This window comes from Cetorhinus maximus, chromosome 4, assembly GCF_964194155.1.
Source record: "Cetorhinus maximus chromosome 4, sCetMax3.hap1.1, whole genome shotgun sequence".
NCBI classification, from domain to species: Eukaryota; Metazoa; Chordata; class Chondrichthyes; order Lamniformes; family Cetorhinidae; genus Cetorhinus; species Cetorhinus maximus.
In genome coordinates this window covers 48,547,354-48,565,122 of record NC_135882.1, presented here as the reverse complement: position 1 = coordinate 48,565,122, position 17,769 = coordinate 48,547,354, and the positions used below count along the sequence as shown (strand labels likewise).

At 42.8% G+C, this 17,769-nt stretch overlaps 1 protein-coding gene across 2 annotated transcripts in view; it reads right to left on the bottom strand.

Moving 5' to 3' along the window:
• The window catches only part of vps41 (VPS41 subunit of HOPS complex), a 256,233-nt gene that overhangs the window by 8,702 nt on the left and 229,762 nt on the right, over nucleotides 1-17,769 (bottom strand). Inside the window, exons 23-27 of one of the 2 annotated variants that reach the window (XM_078540140.1) lie at nucleotides 17,446-17,500; nucleotides 13,282-13,422; nucleotides 9,449-9,585; nucleotides 5,269-5,368; nucleotides 2,809-2,853 (exon numbers count right to left, since the gene is read on the bottom strand). In XM_078540140.1, coding sequence (XP_078396266.1) covers nucleotides 2,809-2,853; nucleotides 5,269-5,368; nucleotides 9,449-9,585; nucleotides 13,282-13,422; nucleotides 17,446-17,500 — 478 coding nt within the window. The remainder of the gene's footprint in view (nucleotides 1-2,808; nucleotides 2,854-5,268; nucleotides 5,369-9,448; nucleotides 9,586-13,281; nucleotides 13,423-17,445; nucleotides 17,501-17,769) is intronic. The other variant, XR_013576374.1, reaches the window with a different exon arrangement.

Sequence of the window (17,769 nt, the reverse complement as noted above, 5' to 3'; positions counted from 1 at the left end):
CTTTTTCACAGCCCTTTTGAACCTCTGTATTCAACTTGGTTCTCAACTGTATTTGCTACCTGACACCTGTCGTAAGCACCCATTTTCTTCTTTAACTTAATTTCTATCTCCTTTGTCATCCAGGGAGCTCTGAATTTGTTTGTCCTACCCTTCCCTTTTAAGGGAACATACCTCGACTGTTCCCAAACCATCTCCTCTTTGAAGGTAGCCCATTGTTCAGCTACCATTTTTCCCACCAATCTTTGGTTCCAGTCTACCCTGCCCAGCTCCATTCTTGTCCCAATGAAGTCCGCTCTATGCCAGTTGATTATTCTTACTTTAGATTGACCAATATCCTTTTCCACCGTCATCCTAAACCTTATGATACAATGATTACTGTCCCCTAAATGGTCCCCCACTGTCACTTGATCTACTAGGCCCACCTAAATCCCAAGAACCAGGTCTAGCAGTGCCTCCTTTCTTGTTGGACTGGACACATACTGCTGTAGGAAATTCTCCTGAACACAATCTAGAAACGCTTGTCCCTCACTGCCCCTTACACTACCACTATCCCAGTCTATATATAGGTAATTAAAGTCCCTCATTATAACTACTCTACGATGTTTACATCTCTCAGTAATTTCCTTACAGATTTGTTCCTCTAAATCTTCCCCACTAGGTGGTCTATATATTACACCGAGCAATGTAATTTCACCCTTCTTATTCCTTAGCTCTAGCCAAATCGATTCTGTCCTTGAATCCTCGACACATCCTCTTTCTCCAGTACTGCAATACTCTCCTTAACCAAAACCGCCACCCCTCCTCCTTTTGTCCCTTTCCTGTCTTTTCTGAACACTTTGTGACCAGGAACACTTAGCACCCAGATCTGCCCTTCCTTGAGCCAGGTCTCCGTTATCGCCACAACTTCATAATCCCATGAAGCAATCTGTGCCTGTCACTCCCCAATTTTATTAACTATACTCCATGCATTCACATACATGCAGTGTAACCCTGATTTAGACTTCATTACTTGCTCTCTTACTCTGACTCCATCTATTAACTTCTTATTCTCTATTTTAGTGCTATCTGCCTCTCCCAACATTCTATGCACCCTGGTATTACTTCTAATATTCTCTCCTGGTTCCCTGTGAGTTCGTTTAAACCCTCCCAACAGCACTAGCAAAACGACCCACAAGGAACTCAGTCCCGGCTATGTTCAGAGGCAACACGTCCGGCTTGTACAGGTGCCATTTCTCCAGAGCCAGTCCCAGTAACCCAGGAATCTAAAGCCCTCCCTCCTGCACCATCTTTCCAGTCGCACATTCATCTGCCTTATCTTACTATTTCTGTACTCACTTGCACGTGGCACTGGGAGTAATCTGGAAATTACTACTTTAGAGTTCCTGCTTGTTAATTTTCTACCTAGCTCCCTAAGTTCCAATTGCAGGATCACATCCCCCTTCCTACCTATGCCGTTAGTACCAAAGTGGACCACGACCTCTGGCTGTTTGTCCTCCCCCACAGAATATCCTATAGCTATTCTGTGATATCCTTGGCCTTAGCACCAGGGAGGCAACAAACCACCCTGGAGTCACGTTGACGGCCGCAGAAACGCCTGTCTGCTCCCATAACTAAAGAATCCCCTGTCAGTACTGCCCTCCCGCTCTTTTTCCTCCCCTCCTGTATAGCTGGGCCACCCGTGGTGCCACGGGCTTGGCTCTTACTGCACTCCTCCAAGGATCCATCGCCCTCACCGATATCCAGAATGGAAAACCAGTTAGTGATCGATACCTCTCGAACTCTCGCTGTTTTATCTTCCGAACTCTTGCTGTTTTACCCAAGTAGAAAATTATTTTAGTTGGCCCTACTTAATGAACCTTACCAAAAAATACAGTTCATACTTGATTTTAAACCTTAGGAATAGGATAAACCTTAAACACTGACCAGATATTTACCAGATACTCAGCAAACAGCTAGCTTCTCCAACCAATCAAATTGCTTCTTTCCTGTCCTATCACAATTTGTTTTTTCACTTTCCTTTGAACTTAGCGCGGGCTGGTTCCGAGCAGCTGACAGCTCCGACTCGCCGACTGCTCTTCCCCAAGGTGAGTGATCTAGCGATTTAGTCTTAATCTGTGCAAAGATATGACTTTTCCTTTATGCCTAACCGTTTAGACTTTGTGTTGAGAAGTATAAGATTTTTCTCCTGAGAAACAGTCTACCTTTGTCTTCTTAACATCCAAAACAGTAGGTATAGTACTAGACCACACGCCACTGGTTGTGAGGTCAAATCCCATCATGGAAAGTTGCATTGTTAGGAAGAGTGAGAAAATGAAAAAATTTGTTTCACAATATGGATTAAGGAAAGGAGAAATTTTGAGATGGAATAGTTTGCACGCTACAGACACAAGAAATAATATTCTTCCCTGAGTACAGACGTGCTCCAGATTGTAGATTTTAGATAGATTAATATATTGATCATTTGGATGAAAACTCCATGGATTCACAGGGCTGTTCTCTTTACTCAGGAGGGGAGGGGAGTGGGTTAAATGGTTAATCTTCCTTTGTGCTAAATCATAATAGTAACTTAACACTAAAATTATGTTTTAACATCAAATGAAGAGAAAAGAAAGTTAATCTGAAACGCACCTGCAGAAAAGTACTTTGAATAAACTGAACTGCTGTATCACATATCCTGCTGCTGAACATTGAAAGGTAAGACCTCTAGCTCATTGAGTTTTACTTTGTATTCAAGCCACATAAAGAACACGACAAAGTGCTTTGTGTAGTTCAGATTTACAAGCCTTCTTCCCCATTTCTGTTACCTACCTGCAGGCAATATGGGTGAATGGCATGATTCACAAATATTCTCTTCTGCAAGAAAATAGACGGCAATTATCATATATTTTGCTGACAAGACATAATTTCTATGAAAGAATAATTATCTGACCCCAAACCAGTCATTTATTAAATCATACAGCCTAGGGGAAGGTCATTTGACCGATTGACTTTGTGCCAGCTCTTAAAAGAGCTATCTAGTTAGTCCCACTCCCCTGTTCAAATATTACTTGGTGTGAAATGTACAGTGGGTGCAGAATTCTTAAAATATATTCAGGACAACTTTTTGAGCCAGTACATAGCAAGCCTAACGAGAAAAATGGCAGCTCTGGGCTTAGTTTTAGGAATGAGAAGCCTAGGTAGAGTTTTCTTTTCATTCCTTCATGGTGTGTATGTGTGTGTGTGTCACTGGCTAGGCCAGAATTTATTGCCCATCCCTCATTGCCTTTGAGAAAGTGGTGGTGAGCTGCCTTCTTGAACCATTGCAGTCCCTGTGGTGTAGGTACACCCACAGTGCTGTTCAGAAGGGAGTTCTAGGATTTTGATCCAGCAACAAGTGGAGGAACGGCAATATATTTCCATGTCAAGGTGGTGCGTGACTTGGAGGGGAATTTGCAGGTGGTGGTATTCTCATGCATCTACTGCCCTTGTCCTTTTAGGTGGTAAAGGTCATGGGTTTGGAAAGTGCTGTCGAGGGAGCCTTGGTGAGTTGCTGTAGTGCATCTTGTAGGCGGTACACACTACTGCCACTGTGCGTCAGTGGTGGAGTGAGTGAATGCTTAAGGTGCTGGATGGGGTGCCAATCAAGTGGGCTGCTTTGTCTTGAATGGTGTCCAGCTTCTTGAATATGGTTGGTGTTGCACTCATTCAAGCAAGTGGAGAGTATTCCATCACACTCCTGGCTTTTTGGGGAGTCAGGAGGTGAATTACTTGCCGCAGAATTCCCAGCCTCTAACCTGCTCTTGTAGCCACAATGTTTATATGCATTTAAAAAAAGTCTTGGATATGCATCTCAGGTGCAGTGACCAACAGGGGTATAAACCAAGTAATGGAAGGTGGGATAGGCTGGATAGCTTTTTTCAGCCAGCATTGATAATGGACTGAATGGCCCCCTTCTGTGCCATAAATATTTCTAGGTTTCTCTATCTCCAACACACTACAAATTTTTTCCTTTTTAAGTATGTATCCAATCCCTTTCTGAAATTTATAATTGCATCTACTTCAACTACCCTTTCAAGCAATACATGCTAGACCTTTATAAGTCTGTGCCAAAAAAAACATTTCTCCACTAATTCTTTTGTCTATTACCTTAAATCTGTATCCTTTGGTTAGCAGCCCTTATGCCACTGGATGCTGTTTCTCTTTTTTATTCTGTCAAAACATTCCTTAATTTTGACCTCAATTAAATCACTCCATAACCTTTTCTGCTCTAACAAACAATCTCTATTTCTCTAGTCTCTCCACATAACTGAAGTCCCACAGCCCTGGTATAATTTCAGCAAATCTCCTTTGCAACCTCTCCAAACCCTGGTTTCTATTGTTTGTAAATTGTGGTGCACAGAATTGGACAACACTACAGTTGAGGTCTAACCAGTGGTTTATGAAAGTTTAACATAACTTCTTTGTTTTTGTATTCTTCCTCTATCTATAGAGCATTATCAACTTGTCATATCACCTTCAAAGATTTGAGAATGTAAAGCTCCAGTTCTCGGATTCTGCATCCTCTTTAAAATTGTACCATTTCACTTATATTGCATCTCCTTATTCTTCCAAAAGGGATCACTTAACACTGTATATAAAATTTAATCTGCCATGTGTCTGCCCATTTCACCAGACTGTCTGGGCCCTCCTTTAGTCTACTATTCTCATTACTATTATCAAGAAACTCAGAAATGTTGTTATCTGCAAACTTTGAAATTATGCTCTGTATAACCAAGTCCAGATAATTAAAACATAACAAAAAAGCAGTAGTCCTGATACCGACATGTGGAAAAGCCCACTGTATATTGAACTCCCTCTGAAGAACAATCTTTACCACCACTCTTTGCTTTCTGTCCCTGTGCCACATTCGTATCCTCTCTGCCACTTGTCCTTTAATTCCACGGGCTATAATTTAAAAACATTAAAACCAGTAGAGACCCTGAGAAAGAAAGCTCCAAAAAAAAAGTCAAATTCCACTCATAAAACCAGATTTCTAAATTTAACTGCACTGACCTCGATGTTTCCTCACTAGGGGAGCATTTACATTTTAACTTTGAACATATTTTATTGAAGGTTGAACAGCATGATGAGTCAGTGGTTATTCAGTGTGAAAATATAATCCCTCAAGGAATATTTCTATGGAGAAAGTCGAAATACTCAACAACATTGACAGTCAGCACAATTTTAATTATAGCCTCGCTATAAGCGCAGCAACCTCTGTTGTATGGATAGACACAAATTTTTTTTTACCATCAACGCAAACTCCTCTCAGCTGGGTTTTATGCATTTTTCTCAGCAACGTCAGACAATCAGAAACAATAATCTTTTTACAGCCCTCCCGCAGCAAAATCTGTAAGAAAAGATGAGTATAGTTGAAACAATACAAAACATAACGTTCGCTTCTCTAAGACAGTTGCCTATTAAGACGTCAGCAGGCTGGAGTGTGTTGGGTGAGGGGATCAAGAGAGAGGTTGTGTATACTCTTGTCACAGAACAAAAACTACTGTTGAATATAAACCAAAGTGAGTATTTGCATTTATATAGAACTTACGTCCTTAAGGCACTCCAAAATGCTTTGCAGCTGTTTTGTGAGGAGTCACAGAGAAAACTGGCAGCTGGTTTGCATAAAACAAGGTGCCATAAACAACAAATAAGTTGAATAACCAGTTCATCAGTCTTAGTTGGTGTTGGTTGAGGGAAAGGATATTGATCAGGCCACAGAGAAAATTCCCTGTTCTTCAGATAGTGCCATGGGGTCTTCTAAATCCACATGAACCACTGGGGGAGTGAGACGAGGGCTTAGTTTAACACCTCAACCAAACAAAAGGTACCTCTGACAATTGCACTGAATTGTTACCCTAGGTTATGCATCACCCAGGCTTGAGCCAACAGCCTTTTGATTCAAAGGTAAATTGGCACGATACTGTACTAGTTTAAAGAAAAACAGGAACCATGTGACAATCAGCTCAAAAGCACCTAATTTGTTGAAAACTTGCAAGAACTAAAATAGCATTCCTCACCACGGGCTCATCCAGTTGAAATTCAAACTCTATTATGGACTAGATAAATCCAAAACCATTCAAAAATGGAGTCACTTACAAAAAGACATTTGTTAAAACCTGCTATATTGCCTCATTCTTTACAAATGTCAGTATCTCCAATGAGATAAGATGACAACGGTTGTCCTAATGCACTGACTTGTTTGGAAACAGTGCTGCGATATTTATGAGGAGGCAGGGGGTGCAGATTGGTAGGGGAGAGAAGGCTGGTTGATCACAGCAGAATATCGGAGTGGGGGGCTGGGAGGGGCACTCTTGCTCCTCCTGGCGCACAAACAGGACCATAAAAAGCAATAACCTCCTCGATCTGACTGTTCCATTCTTCCCTCGGCTGCCGGATTTCCCAAACCCCTGGAAACCTATGTAGGTAGCGTTAAATACAAATTACTGTCAAAATATCAGGAATGAAGCCCTATTTACATATTATAACTTGTGGGCCCACCTCTCCACTGTAGGTTACTCAGACGCTCAGAAAGCCTCTGTGGTTAAAGTGAAAGGAGGTGGGTTCTGACTCCATAAATGTAATTATTTAACTCTACACCCCCTCAGTGATACACTAAAGCTGAAACACCCTTCTGTCCTTAGCAGCTTGTTTTTGGTTTTTCACAATATCTCATCGGGTTTAGCTAGTTATTGGCTGTGGAGGTCCTGTGGCACAGCGGTAGCGTCCCTACCTCTGGGCCAGGTTCAGGTCCCACGCCAGAACTTGCTGGCCATGGAAAGAACATTCATGGTGCAGTTCAATGGACAGATAACCAGACACCTACCCACTATTCCCCAAAGGAAAAAAGTGTGTGTGTGTGAAGAAAAACTAAAAAAAAACGTGAGTGGTTAAGCCCCAGACAGATTAAGAAAGTCCCAGGTTTGATTCCTGGTTTGTGCTGAGGAACAATGGAGGGCAAAAAGTCTCTCGAAACTTCACTGTGTTCCCACCTCTCAGTCTCCTCTCCCAAACTCCATTGTAATTCCAGCTGCCAGTCTCCTCTCCCCATCCATCTGCATTCTTCAGGGTGTGCCAAAGCACTTCCCAATTGAAAATTTCTGAAAGTCAGTTGTGATTGTCATGAAGCCTATTTTACAAGGCCTACAATTCAGTTGCATGCAAAATGTTGGAATCTATTTAGGTAGCAGCAGCAGGGCATTTCAAAAACCATAATACAATCGGGCAGTGTCAACATGGTTTTATGAAAGGGAAATGGTGTTGACAAATTTATTAAGAGTTCTTTGAGGATGTAACAAGCAGGATGGTTAGAAGGGAACCAGTAGATATAGTGTACAAGATAAGAGCTCATGGTGTTGGTGATGATATATTAGCATGGATAGAGGATTGGCTAACTACCAGAGTGTCAGGATAAATGGGTCATTTTCAGGTTGGCAAACTGTAACTAGCGGGGTGCCACAGGGATAAGTGCTGGGGCCTCAACTATTTACAATTTACATTAATGACTTGGATGAAGACACCGCGTATATTGTAACCAAATTTGCTAACAATTCAAAGGTAGGTAGGGAAGCGAATTGTGAGGAGGATGCAGAGTCGGCAAAGGGATATAGATAGGTTAAGTTGAGTGGACAAGAAATTGGCAGATAGAACATAATGTGGGGAAGTGTGAAGTTGTCCATTATGGTGGGAAGAACAGAAAAGCAGAATACTATTTAAATGGAGAGAGACTGCAGAATGCTGCATTAGAGGGATATGGGTGTCCTCGTAAGTGAATCACCAAAAGTTAGCATACAGATACAACAATGAAGAGGAAGGCAAATGGAATGCTGGCCTTTATTGCAAGGGGCATGGAGTATAAAACTAGGGAAGTCTTGCTACAACTGTACGGGGTATTGGTGAGACCACACCTGGGGAAAAATTTTCCCCATTTGTGGGGGGAGAGTGTGTGTGGGAGTGGGCGGGTGGGCACGCCTCCGATCGGCGTCCCCAAAAGGGGGCGCACCACCATTTTACATGGGCAGGCCAAATAATCCGTTCACCAGGAAGCGCTATGTGCTCCCTGTGCGGGCAGGGGGGAATTCCCTCAGCTGGGAATGCGCTCTTTCGTGCATGTGTGCAAAAGAGCGCACAGATCTCCCTGAGGCAAAGTGTTGCCTCAGGGAGATCAGCTCCGATTTAAAAGTTTTATTAAACGTGTTTAAAAATTTTCCCTGCCATGTCCCCTCATGTGTCACTGTCACATGAGTTGGGACATGTCCATAAGTTTTACTGAAACCTTTCTTAAGATTTAAATACCCTCATGAAACCTCATCTCGCCCACGGATGAGGTTTCATGCTTTTTCCGAAGCCCGCTAGGGCACCCAGCCTAGGTCCATTAACGACCTTAATTACTTTCTCAATGGCCTCAATAGGCCATTGACAGGTCGTCGGGTGCGCAGCTGACTCAGCTGTGCCCCTGCCGACCTGAAAATGGAAATGATGCGGGGTGACGTCGGGAGTTCCACCCAACGTCATCCCGTGTCATTTTACGTGTTGGCGAGCGGGCTCCGCCTCCGCTCGCCGACCGGAAGATCCTGCCCCTGGAGTACTGTGTACATTTTGGTCTCCTTACTTAAGGAGGGATATACTTGCATTGGAGGCAGTGCAGGGTACGTTCCCTAGGTTAATTCCTGGGATGAAGGGGTTGTCTTATGAGGAAAGGTTGAACAGATTAGGTTTATATTCCTTGGAGTTTAGAAGAATGAGATCTTATTGAAACATATAAGCTTCTGAAAGGCTTGACAGGGTAGATGCTGAAAAGGATGTTTCCCCTTGCGGGGAAATCTAGAACTAGGAGGCACAGTTCAAAAATAAGGGGCCACCCACTTAAGACGGAGATGAGGGGGAATTTCTTTTCTCAGAGGGTTGTTAATCTTTGGGATTCTCTACCCGAGAGAGTCATGGAGACTGGGTCATTGAATATGTTCAAGGCTGAGTTAGACAGATTTTTGATCTATAAGGGAGTCAGGGTTTATCGGGGGTAGGCAGGAAAGTGGAGTTAAGGCCACATTCAGATCAACCATGATCTTATTGAATGGCAGAGCAAGTTTGAGGGGCCGAATGGTCTACTTCTGCTCCTTTTTTTTATGTTCTTATATAGAATAAATACTTGGTTAGTTTTACAATGACAATGGAAAACTTGGCTTTGGAACAAACATTGGTAAAATTTCCACAGGGCTTCTCTGCATCAAATACCTCAATTTCAGTGGAAGACTGGTGGAAACCAAACAGCATTGGCATCACCAGCCATTTTACTCTGTTTCTCTGAGGGATCTGCCGATTTTCAGCTAAAGTTAACTGCAAGGAATGAGGAGAACTCCTGTGGAAATTCTACCCAAGGCTATTGTTGCTCCTTTTTCTCCAACCCACTACCTCCCCCACTGAAACTGACCTGCAAGTTATAATCTTGAAGGATCTTCACTAGTGAATCACGCAGGTTAGGGATCTCCATGCCTTCCTTTATTCGGTAGATCAAGAGGATAGGGTCAACATGGGTCCCAATATTGTTCAACAGTCCAGTTATAAATGCTGTGGGGGTAGAAGCAAAACTCTTGTTAGCAGGCAGTTTCAGGTACTGGGCCAATGCACGATATTTGTGTACCAGCCAACTGCAAATCAACGTCTTACCTAAGTGCTGAATTCCAACCTCTCAGGTCCCATCCTATGCTGTAGTATGTTAGTGTCTTTAAAGTGATGAAACATCTTAAAGACTTGTTTAAAAACCACAATTAGCAACTGTTTGGAATAATACCATAATTCCCATTTTCCTCAAATGTGGCCAAAGCAAGGAAGGTCATCAGCAATCAGCCAAATCTAAATCAGACATTAAGTTAAGCCTGTCTCACAAAAGTTTGATTTAGAAGTTTGCTATAGTCAATTGGCACTCAGTGACCAAAATAGGGGCAACCCCAATCTTGCTATCTATCTACACTTAGCTTGCTTTACTTGCAAGCAAGTCTAGGCATTCAGAATTCTGCATAACTGTACATACGTTTAATCTGAATGGGTCATGGTATAAGAGCATTTGCTCTGAGGGATTCTAGTTATACCATGATCAGTCCAATTACACAAATTTCAGGTGACAATAAAATCCTGTGTTTTAAAAAACTTGAATAGGCACTTGTGGTCTCAAAATTATTTACTGATTACATCCAAATTCATGGAAAGCAGAGTGAATGAGAACCTACGGCATCAACGCAAGTCACAATGCATTTGACCATAATTTCACTTTGAGAGCAAATTAGCTAACTTGACAGGTTTAATGCTCAGAAATAGGATTTTTGATGTACATCACTGCAACTGTTACAGCCTTTCATAGGTTATAACATTGTAGCCCAGCAAACTAAACAGGCAACTTCCTCGGAGGAGACAACCATCTGAGAATGATAGGTGGACAAGCCTCTTTTTTTTTTGTGCATCCCCTCAGGAAATCAATTTACTCGCAGTTTAATTTTCACCAAAGGTCTGGCGAATATTATCTCAAAGATGACACTAACCATTACTGTAATGAACTTCAAATCTAAAAGACAAGCAGAGGAGAGAGGTAGGTTAAGTTAAGATGTTTAGAGAGTGTTCCAGAGTTTAGTAACTCCATCATTGATGATGATAGTGGGTTGGGCAGGGGATATGCACCGAGTTGGAGAACGTGGCAGAGGTTAGTTCAGCAGATCACGCAGGAAAAGAAGTTAAAGGGGAATGAGGCCAGGAAGGAATAGGAATTAAACAAATACAAAGTTTTCAGTTGTGGTATGGTGTTATTTTTCACTCAGTATAAGAAACCATAAGTTATGCTAAGGGTAGAAAATACATCTTGAAAGGCTGTCATGACTGAGGAGATCACGAGAACAAAGTTAGAAACTAAGGTAATGTTTTTTTTCTCCCATAATTTTTTGAACTTTATAGAATTTATTAGGTTTGGGCAATTCAGTCTTGACTATGTAGCATTTATTAGTGGCTTGAGAATGACCTATAATTGGCCTTATAAAAGTTGCCATATTATCATGGACATAAATTGTGATTAATTTCTTCTTAGATAGCAATGAATTTAAAAAGTGAAGACAAAAAAAGATAAAATTGCACCAAACAAAAATAACTTGATAAATCTGTTTTCTTCACAGTAGTATAATGAGCTAATAATAGGTACCAAGCCAAAGCACGCAACAACAGCACAGGAGACCATTAGCCTGACCAGAAGAGTGGATTTAAGGACCATCTTAAAGGAAGAGAGTGAGGTACAGAGTTAGAGAAGTATAGGGAGGGAATTCTAGAGATTTGGGCTTCAGCAACTGAAGGCATGACCTTGAATGCTGCTATGAAGGGAGTGGGGATGCACAGAAGTCCAACAATGGAGTACGAGAGAGTTTTTTTGGGAGGAGCAGCTGTATGAGAGTACAGAAGTAGGGGAGGGCGAGGATGTGAAGGAACTTATAAAGGGGATAAGAATTCAAAATTGGTGAAGTTAGGGACTGGGAGTCAATCTGGTCATCAAGCTCATGGGTGATGGGAACGTGAGACTTGGCAAGTTAGGATTCAGGCAGCAGATGTTAGGAAGATCTGAAGTTCACATGGAAGGTGAGAGCTTGGCCAAGAGGGTATTGTAATAGCTCAGTCTCGAAATGAGAGATTGAGCAGTTGATGGGGTGAGGGAGGAGTGATGTTATGGAGATGGAAGTAGGCACTCTTTAATGGAAAAGATATGGGATCAGAAGTTCAGTGTTGAATAGAATGCTAAGGTTGTAAATCATTTGGTTCAATTTGACACAGTGACTGAAGAGGGTGAAGGGTCAATTAGAAGGGAACAGGTTTGTGGCGGGGCCTGAAGATGATGGCTTTTGATCTTCCTAATGTTGAACTAGAAGAAACAAGCTAATACAAGACTGGGTGTTAGGCAAGCAAATGGACAATACAGAGGCAGTGGAGGGATCACAAGAGATGGTAGAAACACACTGCTGCGGTTTTATTAGTGCAATTGTGCAAACTGACCACATGTCTTTGGGTGATATCCCCATAGGACAGCACATAGCTGAGAAAGTGGAGGGGCCAAGGGTACATTCTTGGGGAACTGCAGAAGTGACAGCACAGTGGAGGTTGAGAAGCCATTTGTGGAGATGTTCTGGATAGATAAGAATGGAATCAAGGGTAGTCCCACTGTACTAGACAATGGAGGTGAGGCCATGGAGGAGAATACTTGTGATTAATTGCATCATAAACTGCAGACAGGTTGAGAAGGCGAGGAGGAAATGTACCATGATCACAGTCACTTAGAGTGTAACTTGTGACTTTGATTAGGGTCGTTTCAGTACTGTGGAAGAGACAGAAACCTGATTGGAAAGATTTAAGCGTGGAGTTGCATGAGCAATGGGCACACATTTGGGAGACAACATCCCCAAGGACTCGAGAGCAAAGGAAGATTGGAAATGTGGTGGTGGTTTGCAACAACACAGGGGGTCGAGGATATATTTTCTGAGGGGAGGATACCATTTATACTATCAGCCAGCATGGGGCCCAGGGACCTAATTTGGGTGGTCTGCAGTTTAGTGGGAATATTGTCAAAGGAGCAAGAGGTGGGTCTCATGGACAAGATGAGTTCAGAAAGGGCATGAGGGAAAATGGAAATCTGAAGAATGACCCTGTTTACTGCTTCTTCACTTTCCCCCTTGTCCACTAAGTGGGAGAGTTTGGCTTGGTGGAAAGGAGAAAGAAAAGAAGCAAAGTCTCAAAGTTACTTATGAAGAAATCCATGAGTCCCTCACACTTCTTGTTGGTGAGGATGGAGGGGGTCAGGGAGAGGAGGTTTAAACAGACAACTGGTAGAGGAGAAAAGTAAGCAGTTTGATCTACTCTCCAGGAGATCCTGGAGTCCAGTATTGACAGAGGAGAGTGAGGACCTGACGATGTTTGATGTGGGTCCATCCAGATCTGGTGATGGATGGCTAAACCAGTTGTGCACCACACACACACACCCTTGAACTTGAGGCCATGACAAAGGGGAACAAACAGGACAGGAGTGATTGAAAGTTTTACTTGGGTGGCAAAGTTGGAGGTGAAGGAATGATTGAGCAGATCGACATTTACACAAGTGGTAATGGAAGGCCCAAAGGTTAGGCATTGGGAGTTTGAAAGGGCCATTGTAAATGCCTTAACAGGTTTTGGCACATAAGCAAAGTGAGTTGTTGAATATTAGAAATGTCCAACAGTGCTAATGTTTTAAGGCAATTTACATACGTGGCTTGTCAATGGAATGGGAGATAAGGTCCTCCCACAGTTCAGCATCATCTTGCTCCTTAGCAAACTCAATGGCCTTGTCTACGTCTTGCAGCTCCTCAGTTATCATCTGGAGTGCACGCCGGCTATTACCCATTCTACCTGTATGAGAAAAGAAAGCATTAGATTTCAGTTGTGGAGAGATGCAATCACCAACCCCAAAATTTTATTCATTCTGCTCCAATAGGAATGACAGTGGGGTAGATTTTAAAACTTATAACATTGGGAGGAAAATATATAATAGCAGATCGACGCCCTATTTACATGCCAGGCTGATTTTCCTTTCTACTGACTTCAAAGGAAAAAAAATGATAGCAAAGAAACCAAGGACGTGGGACAACCATCTCTCTAACACAAGATATTCTGAATATTCTTCCAGCTTTCTAAGTTACTCCTCATTTTAATATCCAGAGACTTGGCGATTTTTGCTACAACAACCAGATATTTGCACAACCGAGTTAGTAGTGGGCATTTTCACCAGTGGTTTAAAAGTTCTGTAGAAGAGTGGGTCTAATCCGGTCCTTGAACTGCACAGCTCCAAAAAGGACAGTTAAATTGGTAATTTTTCTGGGTGTGTAAATGGCTAATGAATTTCAATGTCAATGTACATTATGGTAGTAGAAATAAGGAGGCCACATAAGCCTGGGAAAATAAAAACCTAAGGTGCAAAGAGCTGCAAAAGGATCAAGGATTACAGGTTCACAAATCATCAAAGGTATCAAATAAAACAGAAAATGCTGGAAATGCTCAGCAGGTCTGGCAGCATCATTAGAAAGGGAAACAGACATGCTTCAGGTCGATGACTTTCCATCAGATGGCTGGCAGCTCTCGTGGGGGTTGGGGGGGTGAGGAGGTGGGACTTCCTCCCCAGATGAGAGCGGAGGGCCCATCTTCAGCTAATTAACAGGGCAAGGCTGTAGGGCAGGCGTCCAGAGGGGACTGGGGGCTGAGCTTCGAAGACGGGGTCGGGAACCTTGCCACCCGTTAAATTTTGGTTGATATTACAAAAAGGTTAGAGAAGCACTGGAGAAAAAGGATGCCACCAGAACAGAGAGGATATAGCTATCAGGACAAGACTGAACAGATTGGGGCTCTTTTCTCTAAAAAATAGAGAAGGATGAAGGGTGCCCTAACAGAAGGTTTTAAAGTCATGAGGAGTTCAATAGGGTAGATTTAGAGAAGATGTTTCCAGTTGTGAAGAAGGCTAAAACCAAGGGCCATAAATGCAAGATAATCACTAACGCATTCTATGAGGAATTCAGGAGAAACTTTGTTGTTCAAGAGTGGTGAGAATGTGGAACTCCCTACACATAGATCGGTTGAGGTGACAAGCATACTATAGATGCATTTAAGGGGAAGTTGGATGAATACTTGAGGGAGAAAGGAATAGAAGGATATATCGATGTGGTGAGATGAAGTAAAATGGAAGAAGGCTTGTATAGAGCATAAGCACCAGCACAGACTGTTTGGGCCAAATGGTCTGTTTCTACACTGCAAACTCCATGTAATTCTCTAACCCGCTGGCCACAGACCTCATTGACTAGAAGGCGACACTGGGGAAACAAAGTTGAAAGAAAAAGGCTTTTAATGATACAAGTTAAGTAAAGAAGTCATCTGTAGCTTTGTGACTCTCAGTCTGGTTTCCGGTCCTCCTGGCTGCAACCTGAATTGCCCCACTCCCCATGACTCAGGTGTTTCAGGGTGAGCCAAGTCCCAGCAACCAACCAGCTAGTTTATGGACAATGACTCTGGTGGTGCAGAAGCCGAACGGGGTGACACTGGGCGTTGTGGAAGGTGCTCAGTGCATGGGCTTGAACAGGTAGGCAAAGCTTCAGTTAAATACTGCATCTGAAAGATGGCACCTTCGGTGATGCTGCACTCCCTCGACAATATGCTGTAATGTCACAGCCTACATTGTGCAATTTGAACACTCAACCTGTTAACTTGGTGCGAACTGAGACAATCTGACAGGCTGAAATTCTCACCCTATAAGCCCTTAATGATTCGGCAACCTGTAGGAAGTTTCTCATGGCAGTATAGTGGGCACCTTCCTGCTAATGCAATTTGCCCACTATACACGTTGGGCAGTAAATCCATGACAGGATGCAGCATGTGACAGCTCCTATAGTTAACAGTGTGAACAGCTGATTGAAGCGAGGAGGTACATTAGCATGGAAAAAAAATACTGAAATGTGAAACATATGTGAAGTAAACCATTAGTTATCTGATGGTTGGCTTGGTGCTGCAGAATTAATTTGTGTGCATTCCCCTTGTTGCACAGTTGGACCTTTGGAAGTCAGTGTCTCCACTGTTGCTCCATCTCTTTGGCTTGTGTCTTCCCCTCTTACTGCTGCCTCCCTCACACACCAGCATCTCCCGCCCTGGCCTGTCCATCCCCTCAGCCTGAGCCAGGTCCCAGCCCCAACTCATGTGCCACTGCTGCTGAGCTTGGATGAGCATCGCTGACTGAGGCCTCCCGCTGCTTGTAGCTATCCTGCTTTTCCTCACATAGGTTGGGCTCAGTGTCAGGCCATCGATGGAGATTTCCAGCTGGCAGAGCTGCTGGCCAAGTCCAAGTTAAATGCTACATGTGGATGTATAGACTGCATGATGAATTTTTATTACCGCACAAACCAAAAAAACAGTATGATGCTTTCATAATTTAATTGTGTGAAATCGCCTGAGCAGAATACAGGCTTGAAAATCAACCTAACTAGGTGACAATCAGCCCAGATTTCTGAATTACCAATCTCTGTCGATTTATAAAGTAGCCCCTCAGATCGGCTCACAAAGTGAATCTTTGGTTATGCGCACATTCCCCCATTGAGACAAGTCTGGAACATCGCTGAGGGGTTGGTCTGGAGGAGAGGCCTATGGGTGAAATTGCTGCGCTAAATTCATAGGGGAGAATTTTCTCCCCATTGGAGGGGGGGGGGTTGGACGATAGGGGGCACGGGCTGCGCGCTGCCATTTTACGCGCGCGAAAGAGCACAACAATCTCCAAGGCACAGAGCTGCCTCAGGGAGATTAGTTTGATTTTTGAAAATTTTAATTAAAAAAAGTAAATTTTTAAGACATGTCCCCTCATGTGACAGTTTCACATGAGCTGGGACATGTCAATGAATTTTATTAAAATTTTTTATTAATCTTTAAAAACCCTTATGAAACCTCATCTTGCCCGTGGATGAGGTTTCATGATAAATGCGAAGGCCGCCTGGGCTCTTCGCCTGCTCACCAACCTTAAGGTTGGACGGGCAGCTCAGTTAATTAGTTTAATTGCTATTTAAATGGACTTAATAAGCCTTTGACAATTTGGCGAGTGCGCAGCCGACCCTGGTGCACGCCCACCGAACTCAAGATCTGAATGATGTGCGGTGACGTTGGGACACACGCCCGACCTCACCGTGTGTCATTTTACATGTCGGTGTGCGGGCCCCGCCCCCAAACCTGAAGATTCTGGCCATATTGTATCTGCCTGTGGCAAAGTATTTTAGTGCATCAATTCTTTTACTCTGAAATATGAGTCCCATCACTTTATAGAGATTTTTTCCAGGGATCATTGTCAAATCGTGCATTTATTTCCCTGCTTTGATAGTCCTGATGTCAATGTGTATAGAAAGACAGTAGAGGGCAGTGGTTACCATAAAGTAAGACACAATCAATTATACTCCGAGATTAATGGAAAAGTTCAAATTTTTCCCAAAATTAGACAGCCAAAAATGCTTTTCCTTTTGGATAGAAATTACAATAAACCATCATTTTAGCATTCCTATTTTATCAGCTTTTGAGATTAATCTTGCAGAACAGAACCACTAATGGTCAACTTCAACCACAATACCGAGAATGTCACAATGCTTTCGCTAGTTTTATTTCTGGGCTTATTACTTGCAGGCTTTAGTTCTTTTGTATCGTGTAACATTCCAGGAAGGTTTTGAACAGCAATGGTTGAGGTGGGGTAGAATGACTTCTGCATTTCAGCTGCAACAAAGCAACATATTCTACTGGACTTGGGGCTTCTCATATTAAACGGTTCTCTTCACTTTAACAAATGAATCAGCCTGGAGAGACACAATTCAGTTCTAGATAGTTCTCCCCCACCCTGCTCGACAACAAATATGTTCTTACTTAAGAGAAAAACGGTCTCTGCAACAAAGTTCCGTTGCTGACAAATTTCAAGGGCCTGTGGGAGAGAAAAAAATTATTTAAGTTGTCACTCTACCTTATTAATAGTTCAGTTTTACATTGCCTGCTTTTTCTCCTTCAGTGAAGGTTTGGGATGTTTCTACAAAGTTGCACGTCTGTACTTTACATATATTTATTCTTGAGTTCGAAGATGATATTTGTTTCTCAGGAAAGTTTGGTTCTGGGGGTGTGTTTCACAGAGACCCAAATCTGATCTTGGTTCCTCCTTGTACTTGATCTCAGCTGGGGAAACCCCATCAGCAGGAC